The sequence below is a fragment of the Cyprinodon variegatus genome, unplaced genomic scaffold (assembly GCF_000732505.1).
Source record: "Cyprinodon variegatus isolate N-32 unplaced genomic scaffold, C_variegatus-1.0 Scaffold1, whole genome shotgun sequence".
NCBI lineage: Eukaryota > Metazoa > Chordata > Actinopteri > Cyprinodontiformes > Cyprinodontidae > Cyprinodon > Cyprinodon variegatus.
Genome location: NW_015150454.1, coordinates 280,312 through 307,299, shown reverse-complemented (window position 1 = coordinate 307,299; position 26,988 = coordinate 280,312). Strand labels below are relative to the sequence as shown.

The window sequence follows — 26,988 nt, the reverse complement described above, 5'->3', positions numbered from 1 at the left end:
ACCTGCCACAGTAAAAAGTTAGCAGGGAAGTGAGAGATCGCCACCTCATGGACTTTAGGTAATATTCACATTGGCTTTAAGATCCAGCAATACATCAACAAGGATTATTGGTAGGTTAGGTTTGCAACAGCTGATACATGGAAAGCTTTTTATACCCACTGTCAATATAGTGGAGGATCTGTGATGTAGTTGGACTGTTCCATTTCTAGAGCGAACAGAACGATTTTATATGAATTCCTGAATCTTTGAAATGCCACGATATTTAAATGAACTCCAGAGGTGCACTGAGACGGGAACTTGGAAAATTTTCACTAGGAAAAATTAAGTTTCATCCATGGCTAGCACAAGGTCCAGGCTTGAATCCTATGAAAACCTATGAAGTTAGCTAAAGAATTAAAAGCATAAGATAGGGCATAAAGACTGTAGACAACCAGGACATAGTGTGCAAAGAGGATTGGTCACAGGAGAATCTCTTTACGAGTCTATATTCTAGTAAATAAATTAAATCAAATTAAAGGTTGGATTTTTTTTTTATTGGTAATTCTGAGACTATGGTGAATTTTTTAAGGCTTTTTAGATATCTTTACCTTGTGTCTGCAAAGGTGTCTGCATTTATATTGTGGAAGCCACCTAAGTTATAAAGCTGCTTCTCAGAGAGATTTTGGTAACACTTGACTCCAACAATGAGAGATAGTCAAATTACAATAATTGGAAGTTTAAAATACCACCAAGACCTTCACTTAAATTTGAAAACTTACAAGTCTCCATTTCTCTAAAGAATGACGGCAATTACATTACAACATAACCTGGCACTAAAAAGAAAAAAAAATAGAAAATTACAATACCAAAACAATAACCAGGACTATCATCTCAACATCGCTGATCATAATTCACCAACAGCACCAAAGACACTGAAACCAGGTTCACAGTTATTTCAGAGCTGTACAAGAGCATACAGGAAACATCTGGGTTTGGTGGCAGGCCACAGGGCCGAAAAAGACAAAAAAAAATAAAAAATAAAAAAAATAAAAACAGAATGTAGCTGTGATGAAAAAAACAAAAATAAAGGATTGACTCAAAATGAGGTGTAAAACAGACTTTTCAGTTAATGGTCTTAAGTGCATAATGACACACTGTTCCATGGAGATACTAGCCAAGCTGTCATATGTGCAGGTGTGTGATCAACAAGCTTTAAGCGGGGCACTTAGAGTCACATCTCTTCACTGATGCACACTTTTTGTGCTTTTCAAGGAATATAAATCTCATAGGAGGTGCACTATGTATTTCATTTCTAAGGGTTGTGTTCATGTATGACAATGTAACTTGTATGTTTAAACACTATGTGCCACACATAGCATTGTGCTAGGCAGCTATGCTAAATAAGAAGAGAATCTTTGACATTCAAGTTAGTCTTGAGCACTTGATCACTGGAAACTAGAGTGTGTACATCTGTGGAAAGTATCATAGATTGTAACAAGTAGCTGCATGTCAAAAAAACAGGCAGCAATTGCACTAACATTGTAAGCTATCCCAAAGCCCTGCAAATAGATTTATTTGCAGGGATACAGACTTTGTAAAGAAAATCGACTAGAAGACTGCTCCATTTCTGAGCGACCCTCCATGTTTCCCATTGTCCTATTATCCCTAGATTTCAAACTTACATAAGTTATTACACATTTATACATCCACTAACGACCTTCCCCTGTTACAGGGGAAAAAACTGGCTCCAGTATCAGCTTATGCTGTACGTATGTTAATGTCAAAGAATCCCTGTGCTTTCTTTACCTATATAATTGAGTAAAAGACAACACTGAGGAAGTGCTACAGCAGTCCCATTATAAATGCTTTATCCAGAGCCACAGTGAAAAAAAGGCATATCGGTGACCCAGAGGGTTTGCCATCCATCACTATTTCCATATCTCCTCTTTCATTTTTAATGCATTATTTGAACAAACACCGAGGTCCTCAAAGATGGCTTCCAAGCCAATAAAAGCCGGCAAAAGAAAAGTTGCTTTTGGTTTTTAGTGGCTAGAGGCAAATTTCAAAAGTCGACATCCCAGCCAGAGTTGTCGTCGGGAGGCGGGTCCTCATTGTCCTCAGGGAAGTTGTCGAAGTTACTCGTGTCGACTGCTGATGTGACCTTTATGGGACAGATAGAAAATAACAATAAAATTTAAAACACACTCAAGGTATTTTGTGAATATGATGCTATTTGAGAGGACAATGTGAGCACAACTAAGAGAAATGCTTTAATGAGAATGAATTTCAGCAGTTCACTCACATTAGGGATTATAGGAGGTGTTAATGTCCCCTTTTTTAAACCCTCCCAATTAAAGCCCTCAAACCATCTGAAAGAATAACAGCAAGAAGTTAATATAACACAGAAACACAAAACTCAAAAACAGGAAGTTCTCTATGGAAGTTTGCTCACTTGTGCTTTTGGATATCTTTGACACCATTTTTTAAGTTTCCAAGTCTTTCACAAGGATTATCCCTAAAGGGGAAAAATGGCAAGATTCAGCAAATAATAAAATGCACAAACAATAATGGTTGGAAGTAATGACTCTTACCTGCATAGCTTTTTGATAAGGTTGGCAGCATTTTTGGTGATTTTCTTTGGAAATTCAATCATATCAATGCCTCTCAGGATGATGTTGTAGGTTTTCATTGGATCGGGGCCAGAGAAAGGAGGGCTATATAAAAGAGGCCAATATAAGTTTTGGGCAAATAGGTGTGTATCAAAACAAACAATTCGAGATGCATCTGTCAAATATTAATAATAGTGTTTTAATTAATAATTTCTAACAAATGCAGCATTGTAATTAATATTCAGTAAACCTAAATATTGCAATAGACAAGGCTTGTTTTTCATACCAAAAGCACATTTTGAAAATAATATATAAGCAGGTATTAAACTTACATTTTATTAAACCTAAATTCTGTATCATCTATGTTTTTATTAGCTTGATGTAATAATCCAATCCCAAAATTGAATATTTCTGTATGTTGCACCAGGAAATGGTAAACAAAGACATATTATCTGGTGAGAGGGTTGAGCAGATTTTTTGTTTGCCCGATTAGTCTTCTTTCACAAGGCACCAGGTCTGGGTAACCTGAATACCCCTCAGCAAACTTCTTTCAGTGTAAAGAAGGCTAAATGGTGCATATTTTATGTCCCAGTGTGGGGTTTAAAAGCATTATCTAGGTAATACACAGGAAGTCTACTATTTGCAGTCAATAATGCAAATTTACTAACCGTGCTGTTAATATAAGTTGCTACAGAGAGTTGAAAGTATTGAACTATATTGATTTAATTTTTCCATAGCAACTCCTCTCTTGTGTACTTGGAGTGTTTTGCAACATTTCAATTAAGGTTTTTAAAGAGAAGTCAAAATCAGCTAAAGTTGTTATTAGCTTTACAAAATAGGTGACTTTTCTTTTTATGAACAGACAAACAGCTCCAGGCTGTTATGTACCTGCCGGTCAACAGCTCAAACATGAGGATTCCAAGAGACCAGTAGTCGGCTGAGATGTCATGGCCTTTATTTAGAATGATCTCTGGTGCTACATACTCCGGTGTCCCACAGAAGGTCCAGGTCTTCTTTCCAAATCCGATCTTTTTGGCAAAGCCAAAGTCCACCTGATAAGAAACGGAAAACGCTGTCAATTGCAATTCTTTTAACATCTAAAGTGCTGTGAAAAATTATTTGAGTAAATCACACATTTATTGCAAGATACCACAATGCAGCTGTGTTGCTGTTTTTCAAATACTGAAAGAAACCAGTTAGGTGTTTTAATTCATAAAGCAGTTTCTTTATGAGGAGATAGGAAAAAGTGGTGGAAACATTACATATCAATGAAATCTACATTTCATCATATATTATTCTTTAATTTGCAGAGCCTTTACTGGTGGGTTCATATTTCTTTTTAAATTTAAAAACGAAAATCTAATTTTTTACTTTTGATATGATTTACTCAAATAAATAAAAAGAGAAATTGTATCATTGGTAGGTATTACATACTGATTCCTTACCAGTTTGGCATAACCCCTGTGGTCCAATATAAGATTCTCTGGTTTCAGGTCTCTGTAGATAATACCTTTGGAATGCAGATAAGCAAAGGCTTCCACCACACAAGCCGTGTAAAACCTGGTGGTCGAGTCCTCAAAAGATCCCCTAAATACACAACAGAAAAACAGAGCTTAATGTTGATCAGCCTGAGACATTTTTACTCAGACAGCATCAAAAAAGGGTTTGCAGACAAATTTCACGGTGGCACAGTGAAATAATCAAAGGCCTTGAAAAAACAATTGTATTGCATTTCATTCTGTCTCATTCATCAATGATGCAACCAAACTACCGTAATTAGATCTGGTGTAAAAGGTCCTACCGGTCTCGAAGTATGGTCCATAGTTCGCCTCCTAAACATGCTTCCATCAACATGTAGAGGTATTTGCTGTCTTTAAATGTCCTATACAGTCTAGAAAAACAAACAAACACAATACAGTTTATCTCTAACAGCTAAGAAATACAGAAACATGAAATAGTATCTAACTGGGGAATAGCAAAAGCTTACTGCTGTTGTGAAAGTTTAACCTAAAATCAATGCATAAAAGAACATTTCCTGAAGTTTTAAAGAGCTGTTTTATTATATGGAGTAAGTGGGTATGGAACCATCCATGGGTCGCACAGCTCTGCTGACACGACTCCTTTGAAAAGTATTCTGAAGATGGAGATGCACCGATTCCTAACTTCATGATTTCTTTGGTTACTTATATGTTTCAGATGCATCATTCTAACTGCAGTTAATTTAGACATTCACCAAATGAAAACCTCAATAGCAAAGTCATGCTTTGTGAGTTAAAATAGTAAAATCTTTATACTCAAACCATTGGATATCTGTCTGCAAGTTAACAAATAATTAAAACATGAGCATTTTATGTTCTGCATTGCTTTTAAAAAGGTCGTTCAGGGTATCTACCTGACAATGAAGTCAGAGTGGGCCTCTTGCATTATGAGCTTCTCAGATCGAATGTGCTCCTGCTGTCTTGTGTCAACAATGTGTCGCTTCTTCAAGATCTTCATGGCAAAGGTCTTGTTCTCGTCACTCTTAAGCTGAACCTGCGGCCAAAAGAATTGCATAATGGTCTATGTGTTTGGATCTGTAGAGCTTGCCCGACAGCTTTAAAGATAATCATTATGGATCTTAATTCTTTATGTTAATGTTACTGTTTCATACCAGCTCAACGCGTCCAAAGCCACCAACTCCCAGAGTGTCTATGATGTTGAAGTCAGCTAAGTTGAGACTGAAGAAAAATGCATTCTCTGCCTCATACCTGTTGAACCAAAAAGAAAGGGAGAAAAGAAAACATGGGAGCAGGTTTAGAGAAGAGTTGAAGGATGAAAGAACATATAATCCTCTCTCAACAACCTGAGGAAAAATATCCGTTTCCCTCTGAGCTCATTTGTTTGCAAATCTTAGGGGATTAGAATCACAGTAATCTATCAAGGATGTTATTAAGGATGTGGAGTGGATAATCACTAACACATGAACAGGATGTGTTTGACTCTAGTCCTCTGGCAAATCGCTTCAACAATTTGAACACAGACTAAGTGTCCCCAGCCTGTCCCCATTCCCAACAGGAAAGAGCTAGCTGAAAAATGTGTCGCACAAGCCGCTCACTTCTCAGTTAGCACTGGAGACATGCTTTGGCTCATGCTCTGAACATCAAATATGCCACTGATGACCCGAACATGCTGCCAGGAGAGATTGTTTCCACGTGTCCGAGCCTTATCCCCCAAATGCAGGCTGTCTTCTTGGGCTATTGTTTGATCCGGACAGAGTATCATCAGCTCAGTTTCTGGATCAGTGAGCATAGAACAGATCAGAGATTCAACAGGCCTCCTGGGTCACTCAGAGCATAGTATCGCTTCAGCGTCGTTTCCTTTTTTTTTTTTTTTTTTTTTTGTTACCACAAATATAGATCCGTCAGCAGTGTATTTGATGGGCTTTGAAAGTACCCACTAGAAGGATTTCCTTGGATTACTCAAGAAAATCCTTAATGGAGCAATAGAGGTAACTATAGTGTTTACTTAACAGTAACTTTAATACAAGGAGGTATTTAAAAATGTTGTACATTGTGGTTGCTCAAATTGGCAGGTTACTAAACATTAAGCTTCTCAGAAAACATACCAGGTTACCAGGAGACTCAGGTTTTATTTATGTCTATGTCGGCACTATGACATTCCTATGTAATCCTTCTATCCCCAGCCCCCCAACCCCATCTAGGGTTTCCCAGATAGTAGTGCAATTCAAAATAGTAATTTCAGTGGAGAGAAAAATAAGTGTAAAGTCTTATTAATTTTGAATTATTTTGAACATGTTATAAGCTCAAATGTTAATTTCTTTGTTGACATATTATTTTAAAGCTCCATCCAATGTTATAAAATTCAAACTTTATTGAATAGCATCTAAAGCACTGCTGCAACCCTGAAGTGTGCCATTGTTTTTGCTTGTCTTAACATATATATGTTAAGGTGAGAGCAAGTGCTATGTTGCCTCACATGCAGCAACATGCCAGTTTGCAGTTAAGGGGTTAGGTCTGTCCAGACAACGCTGCCAAAGGGGTGGTTTTTAACTTTTCTACTCTTGGAGCAGGTTTTTCAGTGTAGTGAGTTTTCCAGCCACTTTGCCTGAACAGAAACCTTTATCTGACAGAGAAGTTTGTCTGATATATTCACACCGGGTTCCTCCAAATGGGGCCTAAGTGTAAGTTATTAGTATGTTTGTCACACTTGTTGGATAGGCTTATTGAGATGTTCAGATTTGGATATTATTTCAGAAATTAAGCCCTCGTAAAAAAAAAAAAAAAAAAAACTATATCCCTTATACTTATTAAGCTTTCATAAAACATAGAAAAATCAAATAAATTAAAACATAGTAAAATCAAATAAATACAATTGGAATCCCTTTTACGATTTCTTTATGGTAAAAGTGATGTAAAACCATATAACATTTTCTTCTGGTTTCACCTATCCACTACTTTATAGGGATCTATTACCTAAAATATGAATATAACATGAAAAAAATAAAAGGGGTCTTAGGTTGGGTTTAAGTATTTTGAATAAAAAAAATGTATGTTCCTTAAGCTAAAAGGGAATTAGGAATCAAGAGATTATTTAAAATGATCAGTAATTGCATTATTTGTCCAGCAGATGGCAGCAGATAGTACACAATTTTTATTGCAGAGAAAAGGAAACTCAAAGCTTTACCATGAAAATAAATACAATAATGTATTTACAAAAAAATCTTCTGGTGTTTTTGTGTATCTGTATTTTATTTCCCAGAATTTGACTAATTGATAATCTTGCACTCTGCCTGTCTATAAACAAAAGGCCATAAAACCATAAAAGGGAAAAACAATATCACATTGGAGTTTGTAGTGCAAAATTATGACATGATATAGGTTCAAAACATAAAAAAATGTGTTTTCTTCTGCTGAAATCACAGATCCATCTAACATTTTACTTTGTCTTTAAATCTATACAAACATCTAGAGAAGTAGAGAGAATAAAAAACACAAACACAAAGCTTGGTGTAATTTAGATGCACAAAGTCAACTATCACACAGCTAAAACTACATATTACTAAATAATGTTACTGGGAAAATTGCTTACTAGGACTTTAATACAAAGAGGTTTCATCACAGGTCAAGTGGGACCCAAGAGGGAGATAATCAGTATCACTGAATAGATGAGGTCATAAAGATGATGTAACCCCCATGGTAAGTGTGTGAAAGGATTTTTATGTTTAATGTGTGTGTTTTGGTGTGCGTTGCCCATTATCCTCTGTTACTTTGCTCTTGGTCTTTATGGCCAGCCCTTATGTGGAACAAAGAGCAGCAAGAAAGCAGTCTAGACCTTAAAGCTTAAATGTCAGCTTTATTTCAAAGTGTATACCGCTCACTTAACTCTGTTTTTAGAATGAACAGAGGTAGCGCTGAGTCATTTGGTGTCACATATGCAGTGTAAAGGTATTTAAAAACCTTCCTCTGCCCCATTGCAACAGCAAACTGATTTAATTAGGAGTTAATGCAATAGACCAACACAAAGAATACGATAATTGAGAAATGTAGGGAAAATTATACAAATAATACTAATACAATGATACAAATAAGTGTGTTTAGTGTATGCATTGAGTCTCCCTCAGTTTTTACTTTGTAGAAGCAAACTGTGCTGCAGTAACAGCTGCAAGCCTGTTAAGGAGTAGCTTTGGTCATGTAGATTTTGTAATGTAAACTAGCCAAGGCTCAATATAAAAGCCTATCAGAGATCCTAATTGGACTTATGAGAATTCTGAATTAATGATTTCATTTCAGAAAGAAAAAAAAAGTTTGTGTATCATATAACATTGACAAAGTCCAACAAAAGAAGTGATAGCTTCATAGAATATGCACAGATTTTCCCCTTGCCAAGATAAACCAGTTTTTGTGCATGTAGAAATAACATCATACAGTCTTCCTTTACTTTGTGAACACATAGCTTCTCACACTAAAAGCAGAATGAGTTCAATCAAAAACAGTATCAGCATGGAGCACACAGCAGGGAGGTATTCTTTGAAAAAAAGACTTGTCACCCTCACAGAAAGCAGATGTACAGTACTGCTGAAATGTGCCGATTCTCTGTGACCAATTAGAGGTAGTTTCCTTCACTGTGGGACCTAGAATCGGGCAGCCTCACAAAGACACAAATGCGCACTGCTGGGGAGGGAGCGCCAGCAAGACGTGAGACGGCACGTGGTGGGGAGAACAGCCTTAATCAGGGTAAAACCTGCTTTGATGTGACAGATCTGAGGGAGGAGAGGGAGCAACTGATTCTATTTCAGGGTGTGCTTCTGTAAGAAAACTCATAATACAAATCATTTCAAAGAACGGTATGGTATTGATTTGCATTGAAACAAGCTTGCTCCCATAAAGAGTGAGGGATGGGAAAAATTGGGTCAGGAAAGTGCAATACAAGGTTTCTGTTAAGTATATCTGTATTCAACCTTTATTATCCATATTTTAGAAATGCCTCCTGAGTATTTTGCTTTACCGAAATGACAACTAGGCCTCAGAAGAAGAAAATGTGCTCTAATTCTCTTACAACTAATCTCAGGGCAAAACGTGCTGTGAAACAGAAGATCAACCTCTGCCCTCTCATACATCTAATCCAGCAACTAACTCTATTATTTTCTACTCACTTTGTTTAGCTAACACCACTTCACTCACTCTGAACCCCTAATTATTCCCATAGCATAATGTGAGTGGTGTTGCTTCACTTCATCTGCCACAGGGTGTCTTGAATCTCGGTACAATGACAGCTCAAGACCCTCTAAGGTAGGGTGCTTAAGTTCAGACCTCAAGAGCTACTCTCCTGCAACATTTGGATGCACCCCATTTTTAACACACCTGAATCAAATGATTGGCTCGTTACCATGCCTCTGCTGGGCTAAATGAGGGGATTGAGTCTTTCGATTCAGGTGTGTTAGAGAAGAGCTGCATCTAAGGATTTGTTTACACTGCAGGCCTTGATGCTCAATTCCGATTTTTTTGTGAAATTTTTGAATTGCTGTTCACATTTACAAATATATGCAACTTTTATGTGATCTCCTGTGTGAACTGCAGGCATACGACAAAAGTGTCCTGCATGCGCAGTAGAGGATGCCATGACATCACAGGCCAGCATTGTTTGTGTTTATGGAAGTAAAAATGGATGCTAGTGCCAGAGCGCATCTAGCGATCTTTCCCAAACATAAAAACACCATCTTTTAAAGATAGTTAAACATAAATACTGATCTTCACATCCTTGTCCGCCACGGTTGTTGTTTTTCTTGCCGCTTCTTCATAGCAAGACCCAGAATAGTGACCATTGTTGGGTATTAATGGCATTCAGGTCGGATTATTGCAACCTGGCTGTTCAGACACAGGTCGCATTTGAAAAGATCAGATTCATATCGAATACAAGACCACACAGCCAAGTGGCCTGGGTCGCATTGGAAAAAATCGGATTTGTGTTACAGGATGGTAGCTTTTTAGGACTGGACTTGAGGACCCCTGGTGTAGGGATTCTAAAGAGAAATGTGCCGCTCAGTGTCGAAAAGTTGAGTCTCAGTTGAAGAACATGTGTCTTTAACAGGATAATGATCCAAATCACATAGCTAAAAACTCCCAAGGATGACTAAGAAGAAAACATTGAAATATTTTGAAGTGGCCCTCTATGAACCCTGGGCTAAATGTTATCAAGCTTCTTTGGAAGGAGCTGAAACATGTCATCTGGAAAAGGCAGGCTTCAAACCTTGAGCAGTTTATTCAGTTGAGCAGTGGACCAGAATACCCGCTGAGGTGCAAAAGTTTCCTTTACAATTAAAGCAGTGGTCTCCAACCCTGGTCCTCAAGATCTACTGTCCTACAGATTTTAGATGCATCCCTGCTTCAACACAGCTGAATCAAATGAATGGCTTGAAAAGGTAATCAATCATTTGATTCAGCTGTGTTGAAGCAGGGATGCATCTAAAATCTGTAGGACAGTAGATCTTGAGGACCAGGGTTGGAGACCACTGAATTAAAGGAATAGTTGTTTGTTTACAGTGATTGAGTCTAAAGGTTGAGCAACAAATTATTAATTTCAGAGTAACATAATTTTTGTCCAGGCCTTGTTTCATGGGTTCATCGATCCATCCATTTTCAAGCACGCTTAATCCCAAGTGGGGGTGCTGGTGCCTATCTCCAGCTGGGTACACCCTGGACAGGTTGCCAGTCCATCCCAGGGTATGTTTTCATGGGTTAATATTTTAAAGTGATACTGTTTAAGCATAGTATAAGAGCAATGTTTGTCTTTTATTTAATATTCTAGTCAGATTAAATTTTTCCATGACCATCCTTTTCTTTTATTTAACGAGGGGCAGTAACATTTTGTCCGTGAGTGGCATTTAGTGTCTAGCCAATACATCAAAATTCCATCAAAAATGTATTTTGGTGTCAGGCAGAATTCTCCTGGAAATTTCTAATCTGATTTAGAGATTAAATTAAACAGAGTAAAGTGGTTTGATTTCTAAAATCCCTAAACATTAGAAAAGTATGTCTTAAAATATCTTGACTAGCTATTAACAGGATCAAAGCTGATAAAATCTAAGACATTGTTACAAAAATTTAGATGAAAATCATAATTAAATGCAAACAGATAATAATACAGTTACAAGCATTTAGGTAAATATTTCGGTTGCTTGCTGAGTAGGGCTTCGATCATTTTCATTATTGTTGCAGTTAAAGCTTATCTTGGTTCTACAATAAAAATAAATACATAATAACTTAAAGAAATATATCCTGTTTTTTTTAAATCCCTTGTATTGTTACTCAACATGGCGAGAAGCACAATCATAAAAAGGTCAACCTTAGTTTGAAATCCTTAGAGAGTCTTTATTAAATGAAACTTAGATTTGAAATAAACACACGAAAGACATTAACAGCAGTGTGACACAAACAGCTTATTGGTGAATAATGTCATACAGTATACATTTTTCTAATATCAATTTCTGATATTTCACTTACTTGGCTTTGGCGTCAGCATCCTCATGGCCTTTATTGGAAACATCCTCTAAACCTCCAATCAAGTGCTTGAATGAACTAAAAAATTAATAGGAAATTGTTAAATAATTGACAAAACTTTATGAATATCTGACACTGTCACAATCTATTCAAGCTTAATTATTAAGCAAAATTCCCTTTAACTGCACATAATATTTCTATAGTTTCAGGCAACAGGGAACAGTAAGGTAGAGTTTGTATACTACTAGCTATCCAATAGCAGTGAATGATTACACTGCTGTAAAAAAGCACTGCCAGTTACTATTAAAAATTCATCAGCCTGCTTTTAGTGACAATCTTCTAAAAGAATCACAGCAGAGGAGGCTTATCTGTGCCAAGGAGGTAAGAAAAAAAGGGACTGCAGATGGTAAGTCAGTGGGAAGCTCAAGATAAAACAATAAAGAGCACATAGATTTTTGACAGATTAAATCTTAAATTTAAATAAACCCTATGGTTCCGAATGACATGAAAAACTACTGACATTATAGAAATTATCATGAGGTTTAAGATTCTAGTAGTTTGTCATTTTATCCTGTTTATTAAGAATAAATATGTAATACGACTATAAGAAATGAGACGGTATTATTTCAATATGTTATAACAATAAACACAGCAGGAGTTTTAACTTAGTACATAGAAAAAATTATTTCCTCTGTAATAAAATCCGAAAGACTTGCAACTTCAAAAAGATATGCGTTATGTACAGTCCAGTATCACTGGTGTTTTTTTCTTTTTCTTCAGATCATCATTTAAGATCACTGTAAAATAGCATCTAATGGAGGAATAAAAAAAAAAAAACCTGTTTGAGCCGTCAATAAAAATAACCAGACGTTGGAATCTTCTCCTGTTAAGACAGAACCCTATGAGTCTAAAAGAAAATGTTGTTTCAGTGTCGAGCTGATGAAGGTACAACGTGCAGGGAGTCAGCGGTTCCCTGCTACTTGTCTTTATTATGTCTCTCTTTTCTACAGCTGTTATCCTTGTCTAACACTTAAGCTGTGCTGCTTTCATTTTAAAGCATCCATGGGTGTGCTGAAAATGAATAAAAGCGTGCAGAATAACAAAGATTGAAAAACAATTATCCTGCACCAAAACCGGCCTAGCTGGGTGACACAGGCATTAGTCTGGCTTTGTGAGCTGTGAAAGCTGTGCTGCTTGTGTGACAGGCAGCAGTAATCACTCATGCTGGATGACTCTCTTACTATGCACCTGTGTTCAGAGGCCAGATGGACCACACCAACTTACTCTGCTTTTACTTAAAGAAAATAAATGTAAAAAAAAATAAATTTGTTTTTATGTGTAGGAGAAATAAGACTAAAAATAACACACACACACATATATATATATATATATATATATATATATATATATATATATATATATGTATATATATGTATATATAAGTCTGTACGACTTTCAGTTTTTGAACTTAAAGAGATCATTTAATTAAACTGGCAATGTATTTTAAAAAATCTCTCTTAAAATGTAAGAATTTTGCTTTCCTTTTTTTTAACTTTCAAATACAAAACAATGACATCTCGATAGTATTGTTATAAATACAGGTATAGAGGGGGTCTCTACGCAGGACAGTGACCTTAGTGGAAGAATGAAGCAGAATTAATAAGCTAACCAACAGTGCAAAAGAGAATAAGGATTATTACTCACTCTCGATCGATAACCAAACAGGTGACTGCTTCTGCTGCAAGGACACTGGCTGTTCTGATGTCCTCCCTAAAGAAAATAAAATACAGGAAGAAAATTTAGCATTTTTGAACCAGCATTTCAAACAGCAAGTCAATTTACTATATAGTTAAATAATGTTTATCTAAGCTAACTGGTGGTCAGTAAAAGAATAATTTCCGACAATCAACACACATCCTCGCAGGAGGGGCATTACTCTTTATCGTATGTGACACTGATTTCATCTTCTTCTTCAGAAGAGTCGCCCCAGTCACATGAATCTTCTGAATCCGTATTCCAAGAATCCATCTTTCACAGTGAAAAAAAGCTCAAACTTAGAGTAAAAACAATGGGTAGGAACACCATTTCCGGCAGAAGAAACCTCTGTGCTCTTTCATCAAAAATCGTCCAGGTTAAGAGGAGTCAGCTCTGCTATAAAGCGTAGGAATATAAAAAGAGAGGAAATTTAGAAAATCTTTCATAAACCACAATAGTATCTTCTTTTTTAAGAAAAGGTTAAAAATAAAGTTCAAGGGATGATTTGATGTCCTAAATGGGCAGCAAATCCAAAACCCAAACATATGTTCCTGATTCAGCGGGAGCAAATTCAATTCAGCTGAAGTGCCACCACTATCTGACAATCACTGTCTGTGTGAGCTGTGAACTCCCAGAGATAGAGCGACCTATTTCAATGAACCAAGGCGACAATCCCTCTTCATGCCGTCTCCACTGCCTCCACTTTCCCCTGTCCAAACACACAGGCACAGACTCCCCCACCACCACCCAACCCATTCCTTGTGTGCTCTCAAACACACCAATTCTAGCTCACACTTTCTGCTGACCCCACTGAAAAAAGGTCACAGCTGGTGAGGGGAACAGATTCTGAAATGTGAGGATGACGGTGAAGAACCGACATGGGGGGGGTTGCCAGTCTTTGTCAGGGGTAAAGGATACATCAACAGTGTACCACTGAGACAGGTCAGCTAGCACACTGGCTACTCTGGTGTATTCACCTCTGATAAGCTTCTGTGACCTGCATCCAGGCTCCTAACACAATACTCTGCTGAGCCCGGGTCTCCAAACACTATTAACATCTCTAGAAAAAAGCTACAACCAAATAAATCACAGAAGAAATTCTATTCAAAAGAAACTCTATACAGAATGTGAGTTTTCTAACCTCTCTTATATAGTTCAATCCCACTTTAAGCCACAGGTTGAACTGGGTTTCTAATTTACATAATAAGATCCAGTGCTAAATGAAAGGGCTTTTTTTTTTTTTTTTTTTTTTTTAGCACTTAAGATGTCTTACCTGCATTTCTGAGACAAAATATGGCTCATGCCTTTTGAGGTATTCATGCAGGAACTGAAATAAAGTGATCAAAATTCCACGCATTTCCTCCTTTCACCTCCACACACACATACAAACACACACACCCAGCTGTGTTTTCATGCATATGGGGAAATTTCATTGACATTCATTCATTTTATACGGCCTTACCCTAACTCACAGGACAGAACTTTACCATATGGGGACCAATTGAATGTCCACATATGTACCTGCAAGTCCCCACATGAAGGATATTTTACAAAATACTTCCTCCACATTGTAGATAAAACAATATGTAGGTAAAACGCGTTCACACTTGTAAAAATGACCAACAATTCCATCCACGACTGGTTATGCAAATTATTGTTTTCAAAAACTAAAACGTGATAAAGCAAACCAACGTAGCACATGGGACTATCCTAAAATTGTGTTCATGTGAGCATGAAGCATCCCGAGGAGACTATAAGAGGTTCATATTACTGCAAGATTTTTTTCTTTTTTTACACCTGTCCCCTGCTGCTCAAATGTAGCTGAGGAAAACAACTCTGGATCGCCCTGGCACTGATGCTGACAAAGTTCTTTATGAAATATAATCCTGAAACAATATCTGTCACTGTGATTCATTTGGGCACTACTGAGTCTAAGTCAACCTCAGTGGCTTTAGACCTGTTCATTGAAATGAACTGGGAAGGTGACGAACACAGTTGCACAAGAACCCAGAACATTAAAAACAGCTGTGTGCTGTATCTGAAATGCCCTTTAGAGTCAAACAGGAGCTTGTGGTGTGAATTTCCACGCATGGTTGTGATAAACATGATAATTGGACAGTGATCTGGTGTCCTGAAAAAAGGGTTGTAAAAATAATGTACGCGCAAAAGCTGTAGGGTGAAGGTTGAGCTGGGATTAAAGCAAAAAAGAAGTTGTTGATTTTTTTCTAGAATCTATACACCATATGTAAATTCAAAGGTCAGACAACCTTATAATAGCTTTACTTTTTATTCTTTACTTTTCCACATTCATTGAATCTGTTCCAGCTCGCTTATTTGTGAATACACTGCTCTTGTCCCTATGTATAACTGTTTTTATGTTCCTGTATTTGTATTTTTTGTATTTTCATTTTTATTTTCTGTAAAGTGACCTTGAGTGTCCAGAAAGGCACTGTTAAATAAAATGTATTATTATTATTATTAATAATAGAGCATTTTAAATTCATACTGCAAAAATGAATTAATAAAGAAAAAAATGTAAAGTAACTTTGCTAAAAGTTGGTTAAAATGCTGCAATCTTTAATCAGATTCCAGCAACACAAAGATAATCCTCTTCATAAATTTAAAAGAGGGTTTTAAGTGTAATTCTAATACAGTCTTAGTAAAGCTTCAGGTATGTGTTATTATGCTGCAATGGTATGTAGTGGGAAAAAGGTATTTAACTTCTGCAAAGAACAGCTAAGTAAACAAATGTCTTCAGCACTCTTAAATATTTGGTATGTGGTATAATAAGAATGTTTAACATCCAAGAGTAACGGACAGATACATAAAGCAGGAATGAAAATAAAACGGTTTTGTTAAGAGTAGAAAGAAGAAGTTAGGACTGTGATTTATAAGATGGAATAAGGTGAAAAGAAAAACATCATCCTGTACAGCTGTGCTTCCATGTTTAAGAAATGCATTTTGTGCAAGAAGCAAATTGTGCATGCACATCCTTACTGCTGAAAAAAAAAATAGATTCAGTCTAAAGCTGTCCTATTGTCCAATGCAATACATTCTATTAGCAGGTTTTTTCATTAAAAAAAAGCAAAATTGGCAGAGCAGCTAAAACGATCTCTGCAATTTGTGATATTGATTTAAGCCAAAATTCTGCAAAACTGTTCCTCTGAGAAGCAACAAAATATAGATGAACATCAACTGATCAGATATGACAAAATGAAACTTTACATTCTTTCCTTCTGATTTTCAATTTCTTTCATTTTAGGTTGGTCAAGCATTCAAAAACAGTTAAATATTTATTGTGATTTGAATTTTTAATCATAACCACCTCACAAGACCAGAATCTATACATTTTAAGAAGGAATTTATATCTGTTTAGCTTTCTTAAGTTTCAGGTTTATTCAACCCTGAGGTATGAATTTATGTATCCAAAAAATAATAGTATAGCGGACAGAGGCACAATACCAGTGTTTCACCCTGGCTACGGGTGATAATGAATAACATTGCTATTGTTGGTCTGGCGGTAATCTGACATTGCGTTTCAGTCATTAAGATCAGCAGACAGAGCCAGTATTCACTCAGTGGATGAGTTGAGAGCAAAAACTGATTGAAGTGCCGTCAAACCCATTCTGCAGCCAAAACCTCACTCTTCTCCCTGACAGAAAGCATGAACCATTACATAAGCTGTAAGTTATTTCAAAACAGCACATCAGTCTAAAAGCATTTCATTTCCTGGAACGTGCATCTATTGGGACGTACGTACTGTATATTTAGTGATGTCCATTCAGGGATATACATAGAAATTCTCAGGAGAGAGTGTGCAATTGAATATACGCATCCCACACTAGCATGAAAGTTTAACTACTTAAAGGAGGAGAGCAGACTTTGATTTGTAAATTTGTTGTTCTCGCAGATCAAAGAAAACATCTGATGAATAGGGGCTATTATGAGGGAGACAACACATACAGTTAACAGCCAATTACCAGGATGACCCTTTGGAAGAGCCCTCTGATCAAAAGCCTTTTGCAAAGACGGACAGCATCTCCAGCATTTAAATGTTCGAGACACGCTTATCTTACAAAGGTTCGGTTGAATAAGCTTCTCTCAACCAAGACACTCCACAACAAAACAACGTTTACCACAATAAGATGATCACAACTTCAACGATGTTCGGATAGAAAAGGCACTTTATATACAAGTTCTATGATTTCCTTCATTAAGGGGAGCTCTTAGGATGCGTTGAAACGTTGGCAGTTAAAGACGATAGTTTATTATTTTTTTGCTTTTGTTAGTTAGACTTTACACATGTGGTACATCACAATCACATTTATTAAATAAGAGATGCATAGTGATAAGCCAGATATTAAATCTCCTATGTATTTAGACTGTATTTCTGTATTAAACAGTTTTTTTTATTGGTATGGTATAAAATTCCAGTCGTACATGGTATGTTTCAATTTGCTCTAAAGAAGCAAATGGAAAAATTTGCTACCACGGAAAATAATTATGATTAAAATAAAATATGTAACTAATCTATACTATTTACTTTACTTATTCAATAATGAACTAAAAAGTAGATATTAACATACACAATATAATGACAAATCCTTTACACTGATATTAAATCATCAGCTTCCTGCATTTGTTGAATACTAGAATTATGACAGATGCTTTCCCCCCAACTATTTACTTAAAAACAAAGCAAGAAAACAAGACTGCATTTACAAAAAAAACTTCTGTCCTTTATTGTGCCCTATAGTTTATTTAACTTAAAATCAGTGCATTTGGTCATATTAGGCATAAATAAAGCTACTACTAAAGAAGAAACAATTGCAAACCTGAAAACTTCTTAACAATAAAGTACAAAAGTGGCTGCATTATGATGTGTATGTTTTCTGCTGCAAGAGGGATTGGTGTATACACGAAATAGATTACATAATGTGAAAACAAATATTAAATGTACTTTAAAACAGCAATAACCTAAATGTATTTGAGATCAGTGTACAGTAACTGCATTACTTTGCCAGTAACTAGCACTGTAACTTATTGTAAAAGTCAATAATGTGTTTGCCATTACTGTGCTTTAAACAGATTTGTTACTTGTTACTTTATGTGTATAGATAAGAACTACAGTTTCCTGCTGAAAGCGCATGTGACAGCAACATTAAAAGCTTCAGCATGCCATGAATACAGAGGAGAGATGATGACGGAGAGCCATTGATTCAATGAGAGTATTCCTATAGAAAGAGCGCTCACTGAAGGCTAAATGTTTCTGTGATTTGCTCATTATGCACAGGATCAAAGGCTTTATTGACATAGGTTGGAAGCTGTAATTTAAAGAAGCTACGCATACCATCTTAACACTGACTGACAGTTGCTGCCTTTGATCAAGACATCCTTTACTGTCTCAGGGCTATAATGATTTCACTTGCATGGTTTATGTTTTCTGACAAAAAAATCCTGGGATCATATCCTGCTAGGGTTTTTTTCTGGAATAGTGTAACCCCATTTAATTCAATTGCAAAGTATATTTCATTTTTATCAAATTGCTTGAAAAGCATTATTTTTCCGCTTCATACCTATTCTATAGCCAATTGAAGGCGGTCAATGTGCAAATATATAAAGTTCGAAAACATCTTTTTTTTTTTATTATAAATACATAACACCGACAACATTATATTGCTACTTACTTGTCAAACCACACACACCAAATAGTGCAGATTAGGTTTCAATTCATTATTTAATTCATTAATTAATAACAAACACCTTATATTCCATAACTGATCCTCTAGCTGTATTTACCATTCCAAAAACAAGAAATCTTTTCAAATTCTTTTACATTTCAGAACGAAACTTAATTGCATAGTTACTTTGGCTAACTGCTAGTTACTTCCAATGAGCACATTTTTGGCAAAAGTAACCACTAACTCTAACTAGTTACTTTTTTAAGTTAACTTGTTAACTTAAATTTTTGGCGTGGTCAGTTTAGATTGTCCTGCTTTAATTTGTTGTTTTCTTTCTTCGATTTTGCCTATTTGTGTTCCTTACTCCACCTTCCTCTAATTCGTCTTGCTATCCTTTCTTCCCTCTCACCTGATTTCATTTGCTGATTGCAGCCATCTGATGTTCATTTTCAATCAGTTCCTCCGTGTTGATTTTGGAGAGATTCTCCGCGATTTTGTCAATCTTTCCATCTGTGTGCCTTGTACGTTTTATACTATTAGGCTCTTTTTTAAATCAGTTTCAGTAATTCAATAATATAAAATTTTTATTGTGATCATGTTACTCCCACTTGCCCCAGATAGTGAATCCTACTACTTGTACACACTCTAATAACCAGCCTTCTCATCCTACAGTCATTAGTTTTCAGCATATGGGGAAAGTCAAGCCATCTGTTTAACTCCAGCTGTTGTCAGCTCATTAGTTGTAGCTAGAGGACCCCTTATAAAACTAAATATTGTTAGTTTGTAGCAGCATATAAATTGGATAATCTCTCCCAACATAATCCTACTTCAGTTTTGGCTTAAGTTTTTTGTGTTTTAAAGATGTGCAGTTTGAAGCCTGGTTTGATACAAGTCTTACATTTACTGTCCACCAGAGGGCGACATATCCATATATTTTCATAATGTGGGTTATATGCAGGAGGGCATATCATTCTTCTCTGCTTGACTAGTTACAGATAATAAACTTGGCAATATATTCTGCCTCTACACAGGTTAAAGTGTTAAAACCTAGAGGCAATATCAACACCTATAAATTTGCTGAAAAACACTACTCATGAAGGATGGTCATTGAAAATTATTATTTTTAACACCATGTTGCACTCTTGGCTTCTAGGTATTAACACAAACCAAATGTTAATTCATGTCCAGAGGTCTTAACAGATACAGTTGACAGAGGTGGGGTTGAAAGGTATGGTTTAAATAGAAATAATTTATGCATTTTCTGTTTACAAATACACCATGCCACCCTTTATTGATAGCAGTAATGGTGAAACATTTCATGGAAATGTTCTTTGCCAATACATAATGAGAGAGAAAATAAATTACACTAGTCAAGGACGGCATGAAGATGCTTTTGTTGTTAGAAGGCTCGAGCAGTAAAAAAGGAAGTGAGAAAAAAAGAAAAAGAAGAGATCTCTAAATATAATTTATCTTCAAATGAAAACACATTGGAGTATCAGACACAGACGTAACGGATGACTTGCTCCTGTGAGTTTCTCTTTGTTAAACAGATAAAATAGGTGAAAAAATTACAAATTAGACACTATGCACATAATGGTAATCTGTTGTTAATTATACTTTTAGCTATGAGACAGAATGTGCTCTTCTTTTAATTTTTTTTCACCAAAAAGGAAGGATTCATTCAATTCAATCGTAATATATTCTCAATAAAATTTTATAGAAATCTAAATTTTGTTAGTAGCACAAACAACCTGGCTTCAATATGAACACAACAGAGGTGTTCTGAGAAACTGATGTGCAACATGAAACAAGCTCTTAATGGTATGAATGGGAGGAAAAAAAATGTTTGGTGTTAGTAAGCGTACATGCAAAGTGCTTTAGTTTGTTTACGTCACACTAACTGCATCCCTTGGCATTGATGGTATTATTGATGGAGGATGATTCAAAGTTAGCTATTTTCAGTAATGTCTTTGAGAATTAGGTCAGAAAAGCAGAAATCAGAGCTTGGATGAGGATCAGAAGTCACACTTGAGCGAATTCTAGCTCATCAGCCAGTAGCGCCCGACACCTACTGGCTGAGATGTTGCTAAATCATGGACCACTCTCCAGTTTTTGAGTTTAGAGAGTAGCTGATTGTCTGTCCACTGCTTAAAAGAGACGGAGTGCTAAAAGACCTCCAACTTTACATAAAGGAATTCCAAATACAGGTTGTCTTCTCCTTTTACTTCTTACTTGGAAATTAAACAATCTTACTTCTCAGTACAAATAGGTCAACTTTATAAGGATTTTATTTTTCTTTTAAAATGACTGCTACACTCTTTCACAAATTCTTACAAACACACAGCGTGACTTGGCCTTGATTCCTACACTGAAAAAAGTGACTCACACTGCAGGAAGGTTAGAAAAAAAGTTTATAATTATAACTCTTTGGTATAAACCAGAACTCACTGAAACCTGTAGAGGCAAGTCAAAGATTTAGAAAAAAAGTAAATGTTGTTCTTTGATCAACAGATCTTTAGGCTAATCCCTAAAACACAACACATTGTATCTCAAAGTCTCATGTAGGCTGTAAGGGCTATAAGCTGTTACATCATTCTTAGACCAGATTGTGCACCATTAGAAAGCACTAATGAGTGTTTTGAGGTTGTTATTTGCGCTCATCTTTTACAAAGCAAAAGGGAAAAATATCTGTTTTTATTGAACTCAAACCAAATCTCACTCCAGTTTGGTGATATCAGTCCTTTGAATTATAGGGATTTTCCAGATATATCCAGCAATTAATAAAGCAGAGTGCTTATGAAAACATAAGAACATTTAAGCTAGATATTATCGAATAGAAAAACTATACTCAAAGGCTTCAAACTCTTTAAGCTTAAAAAAAAGGTGCAACACAAAAACATTTAGAAAAGTATTCAATTTCACAAAAACAGAGATTTAACAAAATAAAATCCCAACGCCTGAGGCCTACTAATAAAAAAATTGACATTAAAAATGCTAAAACAAACATTTCCACCCCTCAGTTCTGCCAAACTAACAGCAGAAGGCAACACACACTAGTTTACCCTAATCTCAGTAAACATGTATCATATATTAAAAGGATGTAAAGTAAGTTAGGTCTTTTGCACACACACACAAAACAAAAAAAAAAAAACAAAAAAAGAAAAACAGGAAGGAATCCAGAATGAGTCTTCCTGTCTAAAAAAAAAAAAAAAGACCTGACTCTATTTCTGGCAAAGAGAAATGTTTGCAGCTGAGTGATGTCCCATCCTGCTTCAAACACTTTACCATCATTAGTCCTAAAGTATCCATCCATCACTGGAAAGAATGATTATAGGTCGGGTCCTCTATTGCCTGAGGTCCTAGAGTCTTGAATGACTAGTTTTGCCCAACCTAGAGAATATCAGAGGACAGCTAATGGACAGTCTGTGGTTTGTTTATGAGAACAATGGGGCATCGGATGATACATTACATTCCAGAACACTCCAGGTACTTTGGGGGTTTATGTAATGATCCTGTTTATAGACGTTAGCTCAGCACTTTAGGCAATGACTCCAGAGGTCTTCTGCTCCTAACTTTTAATTAACTTGTTAAGATAAAAAAAAATATATATATAAATCAAAGCATCTGTCCTGACATCTGTCAATGGACACAATATATTCTGGGGTTTCCACCTCTCCTCTCCTCCATGTACCTACATCTCACATCATAACTCCAACTAAAGCTTATTGGCAACAGCTTCAGTCATTGACCAAAAGTAGATACATAGCTTCATCAGTGAAACCACTACAGCTAATTTGCTATTTTGACTTCACAACAGTTTTTACTTTCTTGGTTGTGCAGGAGCAGTGATGCACCTAAGCTCTGGTTAATGTGCTGCAAATGGCATTAAAAATTGACACAACAATTTCTTATTAGGAGAATCAATACTTAAAGCTGAGGTTAAACATGTATTTGTTCTTTAGAAGTAGAGAGATATGTGATGATAGCAATAATTGTTCAATGTCTGTTCCCAGCCGGATGCTGGTAATTTTTACCCTTCACCAAATTAAATCAATTTAATTGCAGATTTTGTCTTTTTGTACATGCGTTTGCAAACTTTTTTTTTCAAATGATTTATGCCAAATATAAGGAAACTGAGTCAATTTAATTTCAGGAAAGAGGATAATTAATTTCTTTGGATCAAATATATCTACTATATGAAATCGTGAAAGTAAGATGACCCAATTGGGGAATCACTTTTTGTTTATCAGCACAAAATGAATATCCAAAATCTGATATGATAGAATATTTCTTCTTTTTTTATGTTCATTATCATAAATAGTTATATAATGGTTATGCATATGGTTTCCAATGAATACTATACTGTTGTTAAACACAAATTGGCAATGTTAACTTGGACCTATCAGTGGCTGGTAAAAAAAAAAGGCATCCCTTACACATGGTGGTAACGTGTTAATATATTTTAGAGGCCTAGAAACAGAACGCACATAAAGGTCAGCAGGAATGATAGTCCAACTTCTAAAAGTAGCTATGCACTCCTATTCTCTCTGTAATACCCACTAGGCCTGTGTCAAACTGGGAAACAAGTTTATTCAATTATTTAATTTATTTCTCAATATGATGTGGAATATGACGTTGGATTCTCAGATAGACTCCATTCTCAAAAGGACTTTCTGCTGCAACTCAGGGAGCATAGTCCACCCCAGGCATTCTTAATGCATCTCTACTTCACAGATTGGTTTACAGAAGACACAAAGAAGGAAAAAAGTTCATTTTAGTGACAGAGAGGAGAGCAGAGGAAATCAAACGAGCCCCTTTACCTTTTCTCTCAAGAAGCAGGAAGCAAGATGTGAAAGTAGTCAGCAATAACTAAAATCCTGGAAAGTATATAACTTCCAAAGTTCTTGCTAATAATAAAGAGCCATGATAATAAGAACTAGTCAAAGATGTAAGTTCTTTGCCCACATCTTCAAACTTTTAAATCATTTCTTGTAGTCAGCTGCTATACCTGGCGTCTTTAGATGCCAATATGAATCTAGAAACAGCTGATTCTGAGAGAAAATATATTAACTGTTCATTCAAGTGATATATCTGACAAAATCTACAACTGCAATTATAAAGGAAGAGCGGAAGAGTTATTAGGAACAACTGTACCCTTGCAGTGCTTTCTCTCCAAACCAGTCGCCTTTTCCAAGGCTGCGGAGGTAGACAGGCTCCCCATTGGGCAGCTCTTCCCTGGTCACATTAACCTGCAAAAAGAGGAGAACGAGAGGGAAAGAGGTAAAGGTAAGCAGGGTGTAAGAGGAAAAGATGGGGAAAAAAATGACAGATTCAAAGATATCGTGGAACGAAAGGAGGACATTTTAATAAAGTATGAAAAATATAATTATATACTATAATACAAAAAAAAGTCTTGATCACCAAGAAAAGGAACATAACTTTCAGCATATTCTGTCACAAGCAGGTATTTATCTTTGCAGTGCAGGAAATGAGAGGCACTGCTGACAACTTTATAAGCTTGATGGCAGATATGAGATGGAACTCTCCTGTGAACCAACGACTTTACAAATCACAGAATTGGCACTTGAGTATATTTTTAAGGAAGCGGGTGGAGACGACTGTTTCGCCTAATGAGGGCTCTCAACTTGATCCATTAGCTGTAGCAGCATAAATCCAGCGACAGCGTGCCGGAATGCAGTGAACCGCTGAGTGACAGCCTAATTACCCGTGATCGTGTAGAATACTGTCGCTACAGAGAAAATGCAAAGAGAGAAGGTAGAGGACATGAAAAGTGTGACGAAATAGTGTGTTACACAATTGTGTCAGATGGTTATAGAGACAAAACATCTTCTTTAAAAACACCTGTTTCTGGCTTTGTGTGTTAGGTCAGTTGGGAATACTAAAAATATTTGTAGTTGCTAAAAAAAAAACAGAGTAACAAGAGAAAAATATATTTTGTTTCCTTCTACTTGTTTTATTTCAGAATTATAAATGTATACTATGAATAATCGCTTAGAATAATTCAGGGAAGCCCAGATGAGGAAGTTATGGATTTGCAAGCTTTTGAGAGGTTAATGTACATTTATTCTATATGAAACCACAGCTGTGGATGCATTTTAAGGAAACACTTGGGTTTTTAGTGTGAACAGTTCACATCACCACAACAAAAGAAAAAAGGTCTCGTGAAGATGCTGGCTAAAGATGGCTAAGAGTTTCATTATTCTCAATGAAAAGAAGACGCAATTTCTTCAAAGGTAACATAAAGAGCCAGGTGAAATGGACGTTTAAATGAAGTGCTACTTAAGCCTCCGTCACACTGTTTTCTTTCTTGCCAGAAATTAATCAGCATGTTCAACATTGTTCAGAATAGTTAAAAAAAAAAGATAAAGAAATAAGGAATTTAAAAAAAGAATTATAGTGTTGTTTTCTTGTTTTTGTTTTTTTTTTTTACATCACATTCCCTGTTGTTTGTAATTATGAGTCTTCTGGTAAGTGCACTGTTTGTATTGTGTGTTCCTAGCGAGACGAAGGACTAAGAAAATTGCGCTATTTTGTATAATTTTGGACAGGTGTTATTTTTGTATGATGAGTATTTGTTATACATTTTCCCTAACTCTGACTATCTAGAACTATTTAAAAACAATTGTTGCTTTTGACATATAAGTCAAATATCCGTTTGCTGAATCAATGCAGTTTTAAAGCTTGGAGTATTTATCATACAAAGGTTCTTAAATCTGGATTTGTAAAGAGAGAACATTTGCATAACACAAGGTGAGTCACATTTTAATATGGGAAATTGATGTGACTCTTGGTTCAAACTAAAATTCATATGCAGCTGTGGCTCTTTTAATTAGGTAGTTATATTGACAACTGAGAGCTATGATGCTGCAAAAAATGTTAAACTTACTAAAGATTTAGATCCGTTGGTTTTGCTATAGAACTCTTTTTCTGTGCTATTGTCAAATGAACATGGAGGCAATGTTGGAGAGCTGTTGACCCAAGATAATATTGTAATAATATGTGCACAAAGTAATATGCCAATTACTAAGCTACCTGTGTGTTCTGGAGATTGCAAATTGTTAAACATGCTGACCCTATCTATACCACCAGCTATGGAAGGTGCTATAAGGAGGGCAGGGTTTGTAAACTTTACCCTTTAAAGATGGTATAAGACAAGAGGGAGTGATTCAGGACAAATTTTTGTTAGTGCTGGCGAGCCTTCTTGTTATGATGTATCGTAAAATCTCATGTACAGTTTCTGTGCAGGATATTGGACTCCACCAGAAGCATACAAGAGCACATCACTGACAGAATCTGCATTACGCCCAGTTTGTTTATTTTAGTTTGTGAAATCAATGGAAACCTAATCTTTGTCATTTTCTTTCATAAACAATTTCTTTTTTTTTCTCTCTTTTTTTTCTATAAACATAAACCTGTCTTCATCAAACTGAAATAAGTAAGCAAGAATTTGAAGTTAGTTTGAAACTTGGACATAATGAATTAGAAATTTGTACAATTTTCATTTTTGTTGTTATTAAGGGTTATAGTGGAGGATGTGGATCATCAAAATAAGTGATCCTCCTAACTGTCAATCATTCTGGTGATATGTTTCTGTGCATGCTCACTTTCAGGTGTATATTTGTGGTGAACTAAGGTTTCAGACAATCATTGAAACTAGCCTTTCTCGCCACTATTTGTTTAATCATCATCAAGGAAAGCGCTTAAAACTGCCTGCATAGCAATTCTTGGCACAATGTTCTATCATCAGGTAAGGATAGTGGGATGTGTGGCTAAATAAATTGTGGTTGGTTACTTAAAACAGGCTGGCGACCTGTCCAGGGTGTATCCTGCCTCTCGCCAATAGACTGCTGAAGACAGACACCATCCCCATGTAATAAGTGGGAGAAGATGGATGGATGGATGGATGGATGGATGGATGGATGGATGGATGGATGGATGGATGGATGG

At 36.0% G+C, this 26,988-nt stretch overlaps 1 protein-coding gene across 3 annotated transcripts in view; it reads right to left on the bottom strand.

Moving 5' to 3' along the window:
* Window positions 1–1,047: 1,047 nt before the first annotated feature.
* The window catches only part of LOC107098368 (cGMP-dependent protein kinase 1), a 111,168-nt gene continuing 85,227 nt past the window's right edge, over window positions 1,048–26,988 (bottom strand). For 2 of the 3 annotated variants that reach the window (XM_015396135.1, XM_015396052.1), the window contains exons 7-18: window positions 24,175–24,269; window positions 13,289–13,354; window positions 11,588–11,662; window positions 5,239–5,335; window positions 4,981–5,120; window positions 4,390–4,479; window positions 4,034–4,175; window positions 3,477–3,640; window positions 2,571–2,693; window positions 2,432–2,494; window positions 2,282–2,348; window positions 1,048–2,140 (exon numbers count right to left, since the gene is read on the bottom strand). In XM_015396135.1, coding sequence (XP_015251621.1) covers window positions 2,042–2,140; window positions 2,282–2,348; window positions 2,432–2,494; window positions 2,571–2,693; window positions 3,477–3,640; window positions 4,034–4,175; window positions 4,390–4,479; window positions 4,981–5,120; window positions 5,239–5,335; window positions 11,588–11,662; window positions 13,289–13,354; window positions 24,175–24,269 — 1,221 coding nt within the window. In that variant the 3' untranslated portion in view covers window positions 1,048–2,041. Of the gene's footprint in view, window positions 2,141–2,281; window positions 2,349–2,431; window positions 2,495–2,570; window positions 2,694–3,476; window positions 3,641–4,033; window positions 4,176–4,389; window positions 4,480–4,980; window positions 5,121–5,238; window positions 5,336–11,587; window positions 11,663–13,288; window positions 13,355–13,520; window positions 14,017–24,174; window positions 24,270–26,988 lie in introns of those variants that run through there. The other variant, XM_015396213.1, reaches the window with a different exon arrangement.